A 19,554-nucleotide genomic window follows, 5' to 3' on the forward strand; every position below is an offset into this window, starting at 1 on the left:
CAGAATAATTAATAGAAGTAACTATATATGGTAAGAATTAAAAATGTTTTAAAAGTTGATTGTAAGATATGCAAATACTATATTTTATTAAAAATCTATCAAAGTAAGCCACTTGTATTATAAGCTGACGTGTAAATTTACAAATTGTGTCTTAATTATTTAACATTGGTTTTTGTTTTTGGTTTTTTTGGTACAGGTTGTTGAAGATTGGAAATTCATAGCCCAGGTTCTTGATCGGATGTTTCTGTGGACTTTTCTCCTGGTTTCAGTTGTTGGATCTCTTGGGCTTTTTGTTCCTGTTATCTATAAATGGGCAAATATAATAGTACCAATTCATATTGGAAATGAAAATAAGTGACACTTTCCAAGGGGTTGTAGTAGGAATTTAGTTAAAAGGCACATATTTCTTATGGCACCTATGAATTACAAAAATGTAAATTGTGTTTAAAATTTGATGCAACCAACATCAGTTTATCTCAATAGATTGCCCATTAAAATATTTAGCTGCATGACTGAAGTAATAACTGAGTGAATAATATTTGATCTTCTAAAAATAATAGCACAAAATATTATCTAAACTGAACTAATAAAAATCTAATGTTTGTATCCTGGCAAATAATTCTTTGTAATCAGCAGTGAAGTTCATCCTTTGATTGTGCCGGAAAATCCTGTTGTATTTGAAGACTGATTTCATTTGGTAAAGGTACACATTTAAAAATTCGCTCTGTCCTGTATTTGCTGCATAACAGCTACAGTCTACTGTTGTTTTAAGTAAGCTGGCTACTTGGTATGATAATGATTGAATATGATGCAGCTTTTTTATAACCAGCATTTTTAAAAAATAAAAAATGGGAATTGGGAATCCCTTTAAGGCTTGCTTTATTTTGTAGCTGCTTAAACAATTATTAACTACTTTTACAGCTTTCCTTCCCTTACGAGGCCATACAATAGACAGTTCCTGTGGACGTGCAGTATAGCATATCCCAAACATTACTTCAGTTCTCGTCTACTTTTCCACAATTAATAGGACCACCTTTTATATAAATTCTGGTAGCATCTTTTGATCCGTAACCTTAGAAGTGTTCACTACAGCTAAGTGAATCCCATTTTAAGAACACGTCTGTGTATACTACTGAATTGTTCTGTGAGAAAACCATCTTCTAATGTTAAAGGTGATATTCTAATTATGTATAAGCACATTGTTACATACCTGTGATGTTTCAATTTTACCTCTTTCCTTCCAAAAATTACAGTACAGTAGTAGAATATTAGAGTTGCGAGGGCCTTTAGACGTAATCTGCTGCTGCTGCTGCTGCTGCTGCTGCTGCTGCTGCCAAGTCGCTTCAGTCGTGTCCGACTCTGTGCGACCCCATAGACGCCAGCCCATCAGACTCCCCCGTCCCTGGGATTCTCCATGCAAGAACACTGGAGTGGGTTGCCATTTCCTTCTCCAATGCATGAAAGTGAAAAGTCAAAGTGAAGTCACTCAGTCGTGTCTGACTCTTCGCGACCCCATGGACTGCAGCCCACCAGGCTCCTCCGTCCATGGGATTTTCCAGGCAAGAGTACTGGAGTGGGGTGCCATTGCCTTCTCCCAGATGTAATCTAGTCTTAGCCTAGTCTTAGCCTATTATTACTTATTCAGTATAGTATCATGTATCACAGGTGGACAAGTTAAAATTTCATCTCTAAATTTTCCTGATTCAGCTTATGACCAGGAAGAAAATACTGATAGAAATCTTGCATTCAATTTAGAGTTCTTAGCTCTTGAGACAACAGGTAACTTATTTATTTATAGTAAGCAACAGGTCTGTGTTCAAGTCAACACTCTTTGGAAGGCAGAGGGGATCCTATCTAATTTGCATTTTATTGTAGGCAGGTGTTTAATGCTATTTAATGAGTGACAGTCTCCTGATTTGATGAGTTTAAATAAGTCTGTTGGTTGTCACAGCTTGTCAATATCCCCGATCCTTATTATTATATCTCCACTACTCTTACTTTAAAAAGTGAAAGTCATTCAGTCGTATCCGACTCTTTGCGACCCCATGGACTGACTATACAGTCCATGGGATTCTCCACTCCAGAATACTGGAGTGGGTAGCCTTTCCCTTCTCCAGGGGATCTTCCCAAACCCAGATCTCCTGCACTGCAGGTGGATTTTTTACCAGCTGAGCCACCAGGGAAGCCCAGGAATACTGGAGTGGTACCCTATCCCTTCTCCAGTGGATATTCCTGACCCAGGAATCGAACCGGGGTCTCCTGCATTGCAGGTGGATTCTTTACCAGCTGAGCCACCATGGAAGCCTTACTTAAAAAATTTACATGTAAATACATGTTATAGAAATCTTCTTTTGGCTTATTGAAACATGAGTCACGGTGGGCTGCAATTTTGTCAGTTTTATTTTTGCATAGGAAAAACATCATAATGACTAGTGAGAAGATTAAAACAGTTTCTGTAAATCATCATCTTTTGCCAGTACTCAGATTCAGAAGTAGAGTATGGGATACGCTCGCTTTAATAATTTATCTAAAGCAATGGTTCTCAACCAGGGGCAGTTTTGCTTCGAGGGGACACTTAAAAATCCTTGGAGACATTTTTGGTCATTGTACCTGGCAAGGGATGGGGTTATGTTATTGGCATCTAGTGGGTAGGGGCCAGGGTGCTGGTAAAGATCCTACAGTGTACGGATAGATCTGCTCCTCAACACAGAATTAATCTGGCCCCAAATGTTACCAGTGGGTAACATTTGGAGACTCATTAACAACGAATGTGTGGCTAAGCATAAGCTCTCTTCAGTTCAGTTCAGTAGCTCAGTTGTGTGCGATTCTTTGCGACCCCATGAATCGCCGCACGCCAGGCCTCCCTGTCCATCACCAATTCCCGGAGTTCACCCAAACTCATGTGCATCAAGTCAGTGATGCCATCCAGCCATCTCACCCTCTGTCGTCCCATTCTCCTCCTGCCCCCAATCCCTCCCAGCATCAGGGTCTTTTCCAGTGAGTCGAGACCCTTCGCATGAGGTGGCCAAAGTATTGGAGTTTCAGCCTCAGCATCAGCCCTTCCAATGAACACCCAGGACTGATCTCCTTTAGCATGGAATGGTTGGATATAATCTCTCTTAATCATTTAGAATTATGCAAGATAAATAAGGCCATCCAAAATGGGGGCATGGTCCTAGGACTCTTGAAAAACAGTAAAAGATAAAAAAAAAAAAGAAGTGCATGGTAAGAAATGATAGTAGTGAGGTCTTGCTGAAATGATATAAACTTCAAGGCGATCATAAGCTAAATAAGAAAACCATTGGGAAATCTTTTGTGATACTGAACCAAACAATTCTTCCCATTTCTGAACAGCAAGGTTGTTTTTTTCTTCTCATCCAGCTATGTCTCCACCACTAAAAAAAACCTACAGTTTCTGTATTTAGTCCATTTTTACATCCATAGCACAGCATGCTACTTATCACTGTAGAAGAATTATATTTTGACATTTTTTTACCTAATCCAAAGGCTGGTTAAATGTTCATTTACCTATAATACTCTTGACATTTTTCTTGCATGAATTTTTTTTTTTTTAAACAAAAGTCAAGACAACTGGATAATAAGTAAGCTTTGAAATGCCAAAAGCAAAGCCAGTAGTGTGATGATAGGAACCTCTAGTAAGAAAAAGCTTATATGTAAGACCCAGCGATCCCCCAGCGCAATCCAGCAGGCAGCGACCCAGTTGTCACCCAAGAAAGTCCAGGAGACTGGGACCCAGCGGTTCCCCGCCGGAACCCAGAGCTTCCTCAAAGTTACGCAGGATCCAGATACCAGTTTCTGAAGGCGTTCTGCGCTCAGAAGCAAGAGAGCCAGGCAAGGTCCAGGTGAAAGCCCCTCCTGGAACCCTGTTCTCCTAAGTCCTGTTCTGCTGCAGAAGCTGAGAAAAGAATGGTGTGCATTTTTGATTTTTGGTTTCCCGGGTCCCCGCCACTCCCTGTTAAAGGTTTGCAAATATGAATCTGAAGAGTTCTAATAAAGAATCAAATTTCCAAAAAAAAAAAGAATTTACACTCAGAAGAAAACAGGACAAATGCTTTATGACATTAGATTTGGCAGTAATTTCTTGGATATTACAAAAAAAGCACAGGTAATAAATGAAAAAGCACAGGTAATAAATGAAAAAGCAGACAAACTGGACTTCTTGAAAATTTTAAAAATTTGTGCATCAGAAGATACTATCAACAGTAATGAAGACAACCCACAGAATGGGAGAAAATATTTGCAAATCATATATCTGATAAAGGATTAATATCCAGAATATAAAGAGAACTCCTAAAACTTAAAAAACAACCCAATTCAAAAATGGGCAAAGATCTTGAAGAGACATTCCTCCAAAGAAGACATAAGAATGGCCACTAAACACATGAAGAATTCTCAAAATTACTAACAAGTAGAGAAATGCAAATCAAAACCCCAATGGGATACCGCTTCACAACTTGTAGGTTTGCTACTGTCAAAAAAAAACGATAAGTACAATGAGGACGTAGAGAAACTCGTGCATTGCTGATGGGAATGTAAAATGGCATAGCCCTGGTGGAAAACAGAATGGCAGTTCCTCAAAACATTAAAAATAGAATTAACAAATGATCAAACATTCCACTTCTCGGTATATCCCTAAAAGAACTGAAAGCAAGGTACAGAAGAGAGATTTGTACACCGATATTCGTAGCAGCATTATCCACAACAGGTAAAATCTGGGAGCAACCCAAGTGTCCATCAACAGATAAATGGACAAGTAAAATGTGTATACTTGCAACTGAGTATTATTTAGCCTTAAAAAGTAAGGAAATTCTGCAATATGCTACACCATGGATGAACCTTAGGGACATTCTGCAACATGAAACAGGCCAGTCACAAAAAAGACAAATACTGTATGATTGCACTTACATGAAGTACTTAGCTTAGTCAAAATCATAAAGACAAAGTATTATGGTGGTTGCTGGGGAGAGGGGAGAATGGGGAGTGATTGTTTAAATGGTCTAGAGTTGGGTGGGATGGTGGTGATGCTTACATAACAATGTGAATATATTTAGCACTGAACTGTGTACTTAAACATGGTTTAGATGATAAATTTTATGCTAAGTGTACTTTTCCACAGCAAAAAATAAAAAGCTCCCTCTCCCTCAACACCCATGAATAACCTCATAAATAACACATAGTTTAGTTCTTATACATCGTCCCTAGTCATCAAGGGTTGTAGAAACAATCCTGCTGTCCCTAAAATGCACACCAGGATGAAAACCCACAGAAAAATACGATCAATCACCATGGCAACATACTTCCAATCGTCTTGAATCTGAAAGACAAAAACAAAAATCATGAAAAGAAAAAATAAAGCAGGAAGGAAAAGGCAAACTGAACATATTTTCAATACCAAATATTTAATAAATGGGTTTCAGGAGGAGAAGAAACCATTCTGCTGCCAACATGCAAGAAAGCTTTTTTTTCCTAATTAATGAATGTAGTCTGAGGAAATCTACCCTCTCTATGCACTAGAGAAACAGGAATAAAGTATCTGTCATATTAAATGCTTTAAAATCAGAAATTTCTTTTTTTTTTAAGATTTTTTTTGATGGGAACCATTTTTAAACTTTTTATTGCATTTGTTACAATATTGCTTCCGTTTTATGTTTTGGTTTTCTGGCCAGGAGGCATGTGGGGTCTTAGGTCCCTGACCAGAGATCGAACCTGCACCCCCTGCCTTGGAAGGCAAAGCCTTAACCACTGGACCACCAGGGAACTCCCATAAATAAGAAATTTCTTAATATATACATAACCCATTTCCCCCACCACCCCCCCCCATTGAATTCTAATTTATAAAGTTAGTTAAACCAGTTACTTGACTTATACTTCTGTGGGAGGATTCTGGGCCCTTGTTAGAATAGCTAATGCAATCCAACATCATTTACCATTATTTCAAAGTACTAGCTCTTATCCAGTTTTAGATAAACAAGCACACCAGGGCAAGCCCCTCATCACTCTCTCTCACACAGCCCCCCTGTCTCCAACTAGCCAATTATCATCTTCAATTATAAGGCCAAAGTATCATGGAATTCTGTGTAGTTATAGGATAGGTTCAAAGTCAGAAACAATTGCTGACAATAAAGTAAAAGATGGAAGAAAGAGCAAGTCGAATTGTATATAATAGAGCTTCAATTTTGGCTTGAAATAGGAAGGAGAATTGCACATTAATTACACTCCTAGACAACTCAGAAAGGAAGGAAACCATAATTGAATTGAGAAAAAGAACCCATGAATCAACTGATTTTTTTAAGAAATAATCACATAATAAAGAGGCAGCATGCGATTTAGTAATTTAATTAAGTGGACTGAGATGGGGCTGGTAGACCAAGATTTTATTTCATCATTATGAACTTGAGTCAATGTGTCCTCTCGATGACACTGAGAAGTCAATGGATTAGAACTATAATGCCCTATTTGCCACAAGGTACTTTATTCAAATCCCTAAGACTGGTTTGCAAAAGCTTCAAGTATAAAGTAGACCCTGTAATTTCTACTAACCCCACTACTGGCTAAACCTCCTAAGGCTCTAGGAAGCAGTGGGGTGGAAAAAGCAAGACTTGTTACAATTCCCAGCTCTGCTCCTTTCTAGGTGTGAGAATCTGGTTCAAATATGTGACCTCACTTAGCCTCAGTTTCCTCATTGGTAAATCAGGGATAAGAACAGTACCTACTTCAGAGAATTGTTATGAAGATTAAATGAAATATGTGCCTGGCACAGGGTCCTTAATGAATAATACCTATTGATATTAATGCTGATTTTTAAAATGATGCATTATAAATCTCCCTCTGACAGCATTTCACATGTTTTAGCCTGGTGAAGAAAGAGTGAACTCGGGTCTTACACATAATACAAATAGTGCTGCAAAGAGCTCTGGGTGAAAATTAACTGTGTGTCTAGCTCTGGGTATTTCGGCACAGTGATACTGGCTATTCTCTGGAAACCCTGGCACTAATGATGCACGAACAGGTAGATGAGTGTTAGGCAGAATGGTAAACTGGCCCAAGCGCCTGGTGTCATCCCTCAGCCCAACCCCGCAGATGTCCCAGAAAGGCGACTGCAGTGAAGATGGTCAGAAACGCGGACAGGTGTGGCTTGGTGAGCGTGGGCGTGAGCGTGGGGTTGGAGGAGGAGGGTCTTGTTAGAAGGACGAACTGGGGAGGGACTGATCGTGCTCCTCTCCCCCAACCCTGTGCCTCCTTCCAGCCTGCTACTCCTGGCCCAGAGAGGCAGGTGGGGCCGCCTGTGAGCAAAGTGGAGGCGGGAAGAGAGCAGAGAAGGTGCCCACTTACTGGCGGGGCCTGAGACTTCCCTCCTCACTCCCCACATCAAAGATGAAACCACCACAGTGGAGTGAAAGGGATGAGGAGGAGATCTTGGGGGACAAGGTAACAGAAGAATAAAAAGAGAGCACATGGCTTTCAATCAGCACAAGAAATTTAACGTTTCTAAAGCACAACAAGCTGAGGCAAAAAAAAAAAAAAAAAAGTAAATGGGAAACATGAAATAAGATGGCCGAAATTTAACCCTCAGAAAACAGTAATTACAATACATATAAATAAATCATTGATCAAAAGTCAGACTCTGGTTGGAATGAATGAAATAGCATATACATACATCTATAGATATATCTCTGTATCTATATCTCAACCAAACAAGTTGTCTCAGGCTTATTAGCTCAGAAGATCTTGGCTCTGATCTGTGCACACCTCCAAGACCTCAAGAGCAACTCATGCAGTGGAACCAATCTTGAAGGATCAGCTGTCAAAACCGTCAAACGGAAGTATTAACATGAGACCACAAGCTCCCTAACTAGTTTTCTAATTTGTAACCCAATCCTACCTTAACTCTGAATTTAGAGTGTTAAACTCCTCACAAGTGTGAGCAAGTAAGGGTCACCAACACAGCTCAAGAAGAGCCAAGGCAGGGGACACGGTAACACTCCTGTCCCTTTGGGACCTGGTGTGTCCAGGGACAGTCATTCACGGGCTCCCAGCACCCTCACGAGATGGCTCTGGGAGAACTGGGCCTGTTTGGTCTGAATTCCTAGGAGGTCAGGACAGTTAAAACCAGCCAAGTTGGAGCCGGGGAATTAGGAAACTAAAACATCTCTGGGAAACTATGTACACAGCAGCGTGTCAGTCACACAGTAAGACAGAGAAAGGAATCCTTCGGACAGCCCAACTGCCCAGAGCACTGAGTAGGCATCTTTATTCTAACACCTGCTCACAAACAGGTAGCAATCCACTGCCCTGGGGTCCAGATTTCTGCATTCTCTGGAAAAACAATGGGACCATGTCGCCAGATGACCAGAGGTGAGCAGTGGCTGCCTCTTGAGACGAACCATGTGCCTCTAGTTGGAAGCAGCCAGACACATAAGTGTAAAGCTTCCCCATCATTAATACCTATCACTATTTCTAACATAAGATTTTTGGAGGAAATAGAGGTCCGCCCAACTATCACTCAAAAGACGTGATGATTTTAAAAGTAGATAAATGTTAGAGAGCATCTGCAAAAGTGATTAGTGTTAGACCAACGAGAGATTTTCACTAATCATGTACTCAATGTCCAACAATTGCTTCAACAGAATCTGAAGGCCGGCCTGACCTTTCGGCTAAATTTCTGACATCATCGGGAGGCTGTGCATTGTAACAGTCACAAGATGGGCACAGAGTTGCTCGGATGGGTGGGGTGAGGAGATAGGGCCACTGTCTCTGTCTCCCTCCCGTCTCATCCACTCCCATTAATATGCCATTCACAGATGAAAAAGAGGCTCTAGACATTCCCTACCAACATTAATTACCTCCAGGGCATCAGGAGATGAAATTATCTAGTAATTAGCTCTCTTCTAATAAGCAACTTAAGGCAGAGCATAATAATCTTGGGGGTAAACAGAGTGGGAGCAGCCAAACACGTGAGTGTAAAACTTCCCCATCATTAATACCTATCACTAGTTCTAAAATAAGATTCTTGGAGAAAATAGAAGTCCACCCAATGAAAAAACCATGGGCAAGAGTGTGAATAGATATTTCACAAAAGAAGATATCCAAATGGCCAATAAGCATATGAAAAGGAGACCTATTCATTACTCAACCAGGACATGCTAATTAAAACATCAAGTGATGCCAGTTCACCCCACTGGCGAGGATAGGCGGCAGCTGGGGGCTCTCAAACATTGCCAGCGGGTGTGTCAATCGGCTTAAACATTTTGGAAACCCGACAGTATCCACTGAAGTGGAAAATACATCTCTGCAGTGATCCAGCAGTTCCATCCTTAGGTGTGTATCCAGGAGAAACGAATGTATGTATTCACCCAAAGATATGTATACGAACATTTAGAGCCGCCTTATTCACAATAGCGCCAACCTGGAAACAATCAAACATCCAACAATTGTAGATGGAATGAATAAACAGAAGGCGGTGTTGTCTTATTGCAGAATATTACACAGCAGTAACAAACCCAAAGGATAAACCTCAGACGTTCTGTACATTTTGTTGAAAGAAAGAAGTCAAATATGAAAGAGGTTACGCAATGCCACTCATATGAAGTTCAAGAACAGGTAAAATCAGGGACCTCCCTGGTAGTCTACTGACTAAGACTCCACATCCCCAGTGCAGGGGGCCCGGGTTCAGTCCTTGCTCAGGGAACTAGATCCTGCATGCCACAACTAAGAGCTAGTGCAGCCAAATAAGTTTAAAAACTTTTTAAAGAATACATAAAATTAACGTAAAAGAGGCCAGGATCAGTGGTTACTAAGGAGGGAGGGAGTGGGGTACTGACTGGGAGGGGCACGAGGGAGCTTTCTGGGGCACTGGAAATGTTCTATGTCTTTATCTAGATCATGGTTCCATGAGTATACATGTAATAATTCACTGAACTGCATGCACACTGAAGACATGTGTACCTTATGTAAATACACTTATAGGGGGATGGGGGGACACCATCAGTAAAGTTTAAAATGTCAGCTCAGCTAATCAATACTAATTGGAGATCATCTCGTCTCACTCCCTCTTCCAGCCTACCTCCTAATCCATTCTCTCTTGGCATCAGGAGTTCCTAGGGCCTAAAAGGCTGGCAGCCGATGAGCTAAATGCAAGGCACCTTTATCATCCCATTTTACAGAAGACAAGACAGGCTCACACAGGTGAGGCAACATATCCAAGGATATGTAACTGGTACATGGAAGAGCAGGTCTGAAAACAGCTCACTGATGCCAGTCTAATTCCTTAACCCCACCCTAAGCCTTGTCCACAAAGAACCAATAAATGTTGAATGAGTGACTAATTCACTACTAAATGACTGCATTAGTAATAACAGACACAGCCTTACCTCTTTGGCTTCATTTTGTGCTTTCATATTTTCAGCAATATACTTGACACTTTGGATAGCTTCTTTGATTTCCGGTGACAGAGCAGAGAGGGACAGCGTGGCGTCAACAGATTCAGAACTGGAGCTTCTCGTGAGGTTGGCACTGAAATTGGAGATTTTTGCCCTGCGATGGTGGCAGTAGCCGCACAGCCCATCCTGGCAGGGGCAGCCTTCCTTGCAGCCCTTGGACTCTATGCGGCTGAAGCAATTCAGGTTTGAGAGCTCAGCATTATAGAAGGGTCTTGGCCTCTGAGGGTTACCCTCGTTGCTTGCCGGCCTGGTCATGAACATGACCCTGGGAAGCAAGTTCAAGAATACGGTCTTCACCCATGTGGGCATCGTGTGGGTGGTCGGGGTCCTGTAGTGCACATTGAGCACGAAGACGGTGATGACGATGGACAAGGTTACAAAGATCATGGTGAAGAGCAGGTACTCGCCGATCAGGGGAATCACCAGCGAGGTGGACGGGATGGTCTCAGTGATCACCAGGAGAAACACGGTCAAGGAGAGGAGCACTGAGATGCAGAGGGTCACCTTCTCACCGCAGTCGGACGGCAGGTAGAAGACGAGCACAGTCAGGAAGGAGATGAGCAGGCAGGGGATGATGAGGTTGATGGTGTAGAACAGCGGCAGGCGCCGGATGTACAGCGAGTAGGTGATGTCCTGGTAGATCTCCTCGCAGCAGTTGTACTTGATGTCGTGCTTGTAACCAGGGGCTTTGATGATGGCCCACTCGCCACTCTCCCAGTAGTCCTTGAGGTTCATGGAGGAGCCGATCAGGACCAGGTCGATTTTTGCCTTGTCGTAGGACCAGGAACCGAACTTCATGGTGCAGTTCTGGTAATCAAACGGGAAGTAGGTCACGTCGATCTTGCACGAGCTCTTAAAGATGGCTGGGGGGATCCAGGTCACTTCCCCCGTGTACTTGAGTAAAGCTTTGGTTTTGTCGTCCACTTGGAAATCTCCAACAGCACTGTGAAAACAAACAGGAGGCGTGTGGCACACACGTCATCTAGTCCAGCCTCTCACACTGCCAGCTGGTAAACAGCAAGTGGCGACTTGTGAAACTGTAGAATATAAGCGTTCCAAGTGCTATAAAAAGTCTCCCAGGTCACCATTCCATTTACCAGTGGAGATACTGAGGCCGCCCAGGACCCCCCACCTACAGACAGTCCGACACACTCATCGTCATGCTCCCGGACCCAGGCCATGTCACTGGTTCATTCCACACCATACGACTCCCTACTTGAAACTTACTGCGTGTGCATGCTCAGTCGCGTCAGTTGTGTTCCACTCTGCCACCCTGTGCACTGTAGCCCGCCAGGCTCTTCTGTCCATGGAATTCTCCAGGCAAGAATACTGGAGTGGGTGGCCATTCCCTCCTCTAGGAGATCTTCCCAACCCAGGGATCCAACCCACATCCCGTGCATCACAGGTGGATTCTTTACCTACTGAGCCACCTGGGAAGCCCTGATATTTACTGCAATGAAGTGAAGTCGCTCAGTCGTATCTGACTCTTTGCGACCCCATGGACTATAGTCCACCAGGCTCCTCCGTCCATGGGATTCTCCAGGCAGGAATACTGGAGTGGGTTGCTATTTCCTTCTTCAGGGAATCTTCCTAACCCACAGATCGAACCCAGGTCTCCCGCATTGCAGGCGGACGCTTTAACCTCTGAGCCACCGGGGAAGCTATTCCCAAATGCCAGGGAGTTTTCTCCTTTAATTAAAAAAATAAAAGAAATTAACGAACCTGGTTGTTTGGAGGCAGGTGTTCAGGTCCCTATAGTTTGGTCCTTGCAATGCCGCCTCCTGCTGTCCTCAATTGGGTGCCCAATATGTGTATACCCATGCATGTTGAGCCACACCCTGGACCTCCAAGGGCTGTGTAGACCACCGTGGGAGCCCAGTCCCATTAAACTGAGCCCTGTTAGATGGGTCTATTACCAGGCTCTGACTCTGGATTCTGGTTCTCCGGTTCACCACACTCCCCCATTCTTCCCTGCACTGTTCTAGAAAGAATAATCACATTTTCTGATTCCTTGTCTTTTAAACCCAGCGCGGCAGGTTCCTTTGCCTTCTGTGTCCCCATCCTTCCCCATGTTCTCCCCACGCTCCTTCTCCCTTAGCTACATCCACCCTGACTTCTTTCTAGGAAGAGATAGATATTATTCTTAGAGTTGGCTTGCTGGCATTTATCAGCTGGCTTGTGCAATGGAAGATTTTCTGTCGACCAACTCAATACCCTATCCAGTCTCACATCTGAAAGTGAAGCCAGCCAGTCCTCAAAACAGTGGCTTTGCCCAGTGAAGGCTCTTGATGTTTTCCTGGGTCAGCCAGCCTTTGACTGGTTCCTTAGGGTTCTGCATTTGAAGGCATACATGTCCTAAGGCAACAACTACCATACCAATTTGCCCAAAAACCTAAACATTTAGAGATATCCTGTCTGGTTGTTACTGGATATCATTGTGTGAAGACAGAAGGGAGGTGTCTGGGGCCTGTCTCCTTGCTGGTCTCTGGCCCTCCCACCCTCACATGTTCTGTTGAGCAGGACAGTCATTACATGTGGAACTTGATGTCAAATCCATTAACCCCTTTACTCCAGCTGGACTGTCCCAAAGGTGCCCTGCGTATATATGTTCTCAGCCCCACTTTATCATACTGGGCCCTCGATTCCCCAGAAGAAGATGATTCCTGACCCCAGGAAGAAAGGAGGAGGGGTATGAGAAGTGGGGGGGTAGGGACCCACGCAATCCCAAGTGGACTTGACCACGTGGGGCAGGGAGGAGCTCTGGGAGGCTGGCCTACACTCCATGGAGGGCTGAGAGGACCCCTGGGAAGGCAGAAGCCTCCAGAACAACTTTCCTTTAGGCATCCTGGATCAACACAATGGACCTTCAGAGCCCAGGCACTAGTCCAGGAGTTGGCAAGCTACGGCCCACTGGCTTCACCCCTATTTCTGTAAATAAATTTTTATTGGTGCACACACCCATACCCATTTGTGGTCTACTGTCTGCAAATATTAAGTGACAAGGACAGGGCTGTATCGCTGTGACAGAGGCTGTAAGGCCTCCAAAGCCTAAAATACTACCTGGTCCTTCAGAGAAAATCTTGATGATCCCTGCTCCAGTCTAAGTCCCTCATTTCACTGAAGAGGAAACTGAAGGTCAGAGAGCAGGACTGCTTGCTCAGGGTCCCACAGAGAGTTTGTGGCAGAGCCTTGAACACTTGAGGACTCATCACACTGCCCACATCATCAACAGAACTAGGTTACGTGGAACCCTATGAAGCTCAGATGTGAGAGTGTGGGGTCAAACACCACCACCAATGGGACCTGCACGGGCTGCGGGTAGGGTCAGCTGCTGTGGAGGTGGCCAAGGGAAGTGGAGTTCTCCTGTCCTGAGGGCCCCAGACAGAAATCACCAAGAAGTATCTGGTCCTCAAAAGAGGGGATCCAGCCTTTCCTAGCGATCCAGTGACTGGGAGTCTGTCTGCCAGTGCAGGGGGCACAGGTTCGATTCCTGGCCCAGGAGGATTCTACACGGCAGTGGTGGCAACTGGGCCTGTGCACCACAGCTACTGAGCCCACGACCCTCAACTACCAAAGCCAAAGCACCCCACAGCCTGTGCCCCGCAACAAAAGAAGCCCTACACCGTGAAGCCTGTGTCCTGCCACTGGAGAGTGGCTGCCACTCGCTGCAACTAGAGGAAGCCCGGGCACAGCAATGAAGACACAGTGCAGCCAAGAATAAATAAATGCATTTTAATCAATGCTAGCTCGTCTCATTAAAAAGGAGAGCACCCCGCTCTGTACTGCAGCCTTAGCAAGGGGAACAGTGGGTCAGGCAGGGTGCCACCGGTTCCAGTTAGTGGGAGAAGACAAAATGATGGGCCCATGGAGGTCTGCAGAGGAGTCCGGACCAGTACGGCCTTTTGATCTCAGAAAAACATGCCCCACCCCAACTGCCTTGCAGAAAGACAGAGACCCACCCAGAAAAAAAGCTTCATCGGGTAGGATTCAGATTGAAGAGGGCAGGAAACTGGGGGTGAGAAGATGGTTCAGAAGCTAAAGCAGCACCCATCTAGAAGTGGCAGCTCTTAGGCTGTGGAGGTGGCTACATGGGGGCATTTTTAAGAGAGTTATTTTTTAAAAAATATTTATTTAATTATTAACTTATTTGGCTGCACCAGGTCTTAGCTGTGGCACACAGGATCTTTAGTTGCAGCATGTAAACTCATGATTGTGGCATGTGGGATCTAGTTCCCTGACCAGGGATCGAACTCAGGCCCCCTGCATTGAGAATGCAGAGTCTTAGCCACTGGACCACCAGGGAAGTCCCTACACAGAGCTACACAGAGGGGACTACACAGAGGGGACGACTGGAGGAGGGAACTCCCAAGCGGGCGACACAGAGCTGCGCTCTTACCCACAAAGGCTGAAACAAAAACAACAAAGGAGGATAGATTGGACCCCATATTAACATACTGTAAGAAAAATATGAAAAGTAACTGAATAACATGCAAGCAACAGAAAAATATAGCCACAGAACAGATGAAACTGATAATCTGACGTTATAAATAAACCTAAAAGAGCAACCTTTAGAGACTTTGAAAGAGCAGCCTAAATCAGAGACAGAAAAGTTAAGAATTTGGCTAATGACAGGAGTTCAATAAAGAGCTGACAAAACGTAGGAAAGAACAGGAAAAAAAATTTTTTTAATCATTTTAGAAATAAAGATTAAAACATAACAACAAGCAGACACCATGGAAAGTATAGTGATTGAAATAAAAAAAAGAAAGGAGAAAAAATGTAAATCAAAAAGAGACAGAAAGAATTTGAGAGAAAATAACAGAGAATATAGGTAAAGAAGTTGTAATTTATGTGAAAAAGGAGTTCCTGGAGAGATAGAACAGCAATAGAAAGCAATAGAACAGAACAAATCTTAAAAACTCTAATTCACAAAAAATTTACTGGAATAAAAGAAGTCTTATTATGTATATGATACAGAGTAAAACAACTAGATTTTAAAGATAAATGAAAAATATCTTTGGGTTACCCAAGAAAAAGAACAGCCCTGGTTTATTTCTGTTGCCCAGGCATACTTATTAATAGAGTCCCTTTTCTCTCCCCAGAGTCACCAGATTATACAAGAAAAAGAAAACTTGATTGGCAATAGTTTTTGACAGCAATACTTCATACCAGAACACGAGTCAGCATTTTTAAGATTTTCATGGAAGGAAAATGTGAACCAAGAATTTTATATCAGCAAAATGACAAAAGTATTACCTAAAAAGGGTACTGTGAGTTATGAACGTGTGAGAACTTAGGTATATTGTGTCCATGAACACTTTGAGGATTCTACTAGAGAACGAACTTCAGAAAACAAAAAACCATAGGAGAAACTTGCATAAGAAGATAAAAGGTGTTTCTAGTGTGTTGAGATGAAACTTTCACCTGAGGTTTAGAGAAACTGGAGTTTTAGTTAGGAGAAAGGAGCTGGATGATTTTCTCTAAATGTTATTTTCAGCTTCAGATTCCAAGGAAATTCCTTTTGATATTTGCTTCTCTCTACATCGGATTTGAAACATTTCACTATATCTATCATTATTGTTCAAAGCATACATCCCTAAAGCACCCCAGCTGTTCACCCAAGATTGCCAGCAAGAAAACAGCTATGACTTTCAAATCATAAGATTAAAAGCTGTGCCCACTTTAATCCTATTTCAGGAAAAATTCTCACCACCCTGTCCAGCTCCCTAACAGCCTCTGGGCCAGGAGATTTGTAGGATGGCTCACATCCTGCAAACCAGTTAATTTATCCCCCGTCACAGTTCTTTAAGGGCCAATTTACAAGTTGCATGAAAGAAACATGAATGCTGTCTTTTCTTGGGACAGCAATAAATAAAACATGGACCATCTTTGGAATGGGTAAAGGACTCCTTTTAGTTCTTTTAGCCCATGACTAGAAAGTGGGATGCAGCTCCTCTAGTCCCAATACTAATAGTAAAACATATTAATTTGTACTAATATGCCAGGCAAACCTAAACACAGAACACTTTAAAATCAGATTGGACTAATTTTATATCAAGTGTTTTGCTGAAAACTGTTCATTGTTTTTTTTCAAGACACTATAACTCCAGAGATCAAGCACAGGTGCAAACATGAAGTTTTGCAATACCCAGAGAATAAACTAGTACATACTGTAAAATATCCATTAAGATTATGTGTGTCTAACAGAGGTTAACGGAGAAGGCAATGGCACCCCACTCCAGTACTCTTGCCTGGAAAATCCCATGGATGGAGGAGTCTGGTAGGCTGCGGTCCATGGGGTCGCTAACAGTTGGACACGATTGAGAGACTTCACTTTCACGCACTGGAGAAGGAAATGGCAACCCACTTCGGTGTTCTTGCCTAGAGAATCCCGGGGACGGTGGAGCCTGGTGGGCTGCCGTCTATGGGGTCGTACAGAGTCGGACATGACTGAAGCGACTTAGCAGCAGCAGCAGCAACAACGGAGGTTAAATGCGTCAAGTGTCAGGTTTGCATGTAGAGAGGCTGGTTTTGGAGGTGCCAGGATGCACAGGTTCAGACCAGCAGGAAAAGAACCTTTGAAAGTGAGAAAGAAGCAGGGCTTCCTGCTGCTGGTGGGCAAAGGCGTAGGTACAGCATCAGGCTGGGAGGGGAGGATCTGTTAGGTGAGTAGAAGAATGACGCTTTCCTGTGGCCTAACCATAGGGCCTGATGGGACCTGACTTTCAGGAAGGTAAAGCTCCTGCCTTGGTGACCAACGCCCACTCCCATGTATTTCCTTCTTTGCCCTTCCTCTCTCTCATTGTATGTTTTGATATTGTAACTCATGTCTGGCTTCCCTGATGTCTGGCAAACTCCTACAGGCAAGGGGAATGGTGGTTATTAATGTTTTGTGCCACCTTATCTCAACAACAACGGCATATGATTCTGACTTAAAGATGAGTTTTTAGCATGAGGAAAGGGAAGAGGGCTCTCAGGCACCACATAACACCTGGCATATAGGAGATGCTCAATAAACACCTGTGGAATGAATCAGATGAATGAAGCCCTCTTGGCAAAGGTCTCAGGATGCCTAGGCTGTAAAAGCACAGAAAGCCAAGGACCCAGGTCCAGGTTGACAGCCCCAGGAGGGTGGGGGCCACCTGGCACCTTACTTGTTGTACAGTACAATGTCTGGCTTCCAGATCTTCTGCGCAGGGACACGCATGAACTCAGCCCCATCATAGTCGGACGGGTTCCACTTCAGCTTGTAGTCGTTCCAGATCTGGGGGGAGGAGGCGGAGAAGGACCAGCGTGGTTTTACTTCTCTTGACACCACCCATCTTGGTGACCTCCCACCTCTGCCACACGTCACAGAGCCATGTCCGTGATGAAGACCACACTGGCCCAGTTCCTCCTGTGGGTGCTACTCACGGGGATAGCACTCGGCTGGTGCTGGCTGCTGGGAGCCGCTGCCTCCATGCTTGGGGCAAGCCCAGCCCCCAACAATCAAGTAGGACCATTAGGGCTTTCTCCAGTCACTTCCAGGGCTAGGTCCAGGTCCCTGCCTTATGCTCCTGCTGTTTACATTCCTGAAATGGCTCAGGTATGCCAGGAAGCCCTAATAACAGAGTGCTAATGTCACACAAAACCCCCTTTATATCTCCAAGTTGAGCAGTGTTGGCCTCTGAAGGGTTCTGGGGAGAGAACCATAATTCCACCAGGACCCAAGAAGTATCTGGGTGCAGAGGCTGGGAGAGCTGAGTCCTGAGCGCCTAAGGAGAGCAAGGACCTTAGGCTGTGGTCAAGGGGCATCTGTGCCACAGAGCGCTCCGTGGGCACCGTGCCCAGCCTCCTGGGAAGGAAGGATGCTGAGCTGAGTGGCCAGTTAGCCTTAGGTCAGTGAGTTATCTGTCCACATCTGCACAGAGCTCCCTGGGGAGGACATGTGGGAGCTGATTTCTTTGGTCTCAATCTGAACAAGAAAATCCAGAACCCCAGCTCCCACCCTCCCAACTACAATGGTATATGATTCTGACTTAAGCATGAGTTTTTAGCAAGAGGAAGGGAAAGAGGTGTCTCAGGCAGCACCCTAGAGTCAGAGGTCAGGGCTCCAGGCCTGGATCTGCGCCATTTTGTGTGAACATGTGGGGCGGGGCAGGGTCTCTCTCTCTTTCCAGGCTTCAGTCTATTGTCTGTGACTTGAGGGGCTGGACCCTGCAGTCCTTCCAGGAGGGTGTAGGGCCCTACATGTGACCCCAAGCCCCAGAAGAGAAAGACCAGCTAGTCAGTGGACCCCAATCTAGGCCCACATCTAGGCCCTTTGTTCTCGTTCAGGGATAGCAAATAAAATAGTCACCACCAGGGGGCAGCAGTGCTCAGGGTCTGGTCACTTACTTGCTTGAGCCACAGGTTAGTCTCCATGATCTGGTTTACTTCATCCTAGAAAGAGAGATTAAAGTAGATGGTGAATTACAAAAACAAGGCTGGTTCTGGGAAAGGCTCTTCCAGAAGCTCCATCCCCCACAGCCACGGCTTGTGGCCCTGACACCTACCACCTTCACCAGCTGAGACATGGACACCTCAAACTGGATGATGACCGGATCAGACACATTGGCCACTGGCCGGATGATCTCGTTGTAATCTTCAAACAGTCGCTCAAACAGGCGATGCTCGGCGTCGGAGGTGCTGGCCACTGAGGGAAGTAGCCCTGTCAGACCCTGGGGTAGTCATCACTTTTCCCCTCCCCAGGAACATCACATACCCACAGCCTCCCCTCCACCTGCTGGGGGTACTCTCTGGAACTCCAGACTTTCAGACTAGTCCTGAGCCTTCAAGTTTACAGACTAGAAAACTGAGGCCCAAGACAGAAGGGATTCCATCAGATCACACACATTCAATGAGAAGCACAGTGGTTACAAGCACAGGCTCTGAATTTGGAGAGATCTGGTGCAAATCCTGACAGACTGCCTGGCAGTGGTGTGAACTTAGGCAAGTGGCTTAACCTGTCCATGCTGGCATGTGGTGAGAGCTCAAGAACCATCATGCCTATCTTTGTTACTACAGGGCAGGGGTGATACAAGTGCAGTCTGCCAGGACACAGCCACAACGGAGA

General features: G+C 44.4%; 1 protein-coding gene and 1 non-coding gene across 2 annotated transcripts; both read right to left on the reverse strand.

Moving 5' to 3' along the window:
• Positions 1-215: 215 nt before the first annotated feature.
• CHRNA3 (cholinergic receptor nicotinic alpha 3 subunit) lies at positions 216-19,076 on the reverse strand. Its single transcript, XM_052659513.1, has 5 exons — positions 18,995-19,076; positions 18,837-18,881; positions 17,615-17,724; positions 10,392-11,403; positions 216-296 (listed from the first exon to the last, which is right to left on the reverse strand). The coding sequence occupies exons 1-5, from the start codon at positions 19,013-19,015 to the stop codon at positions 216-218; spliced, it is 1,269 nt and encodes a 422-aa protein (XP_052515473.1). The 5' UTR covers positions 19,016-19,076.
• On the reverse strand, positions 14,691-14,763 carry TRNAE-CUC (transfer RNA glutamic acid (anticodon CUC)). The gene has a single exon. It is a non-coding gene; the product is annotated as a tRNA-Glu (tRNA).
• Positions 19,077-19,554: the final 478 nt, after the last annotated feature.

This window comes from Budorcas taxicolor, chromosome 21 (genome assembly GCF_023091745.1).
Source record: "Budorcas taxicolor isolate Tak-1 chromosome 21, Takin1.1, whole genome shotgun sequence".
In the NCBI taxonomy this organism is placed as follows: Eukaryota; Metazoa; Chordata; class Mammalia; order Artiodactyla; family Bovidae; genus Budorcas; species Budorcas taxicolor.

Coding starts and splice junctions, on each gene's coding strand:
- CHRNA3 (XM_052659513.1), bottom strand. CDS start 19,015: ATGTCTCAGCTGGTGAAGGTG. Junction 18,882..18,994: donor TGTCTCAGCTGGTGAAGGTG/GTAGGTGTCAGG, acceptor CTCTCTTTCTAG/GATGAAGTAAACCAGATCAT. Junction 17,725..18,836: donor CTAACCTGTGGCTCAAGCAA/GTAAGTGACCAG, acceptor TCCTCCCCCCAG/ATCTGGAACGACTACAAGCT.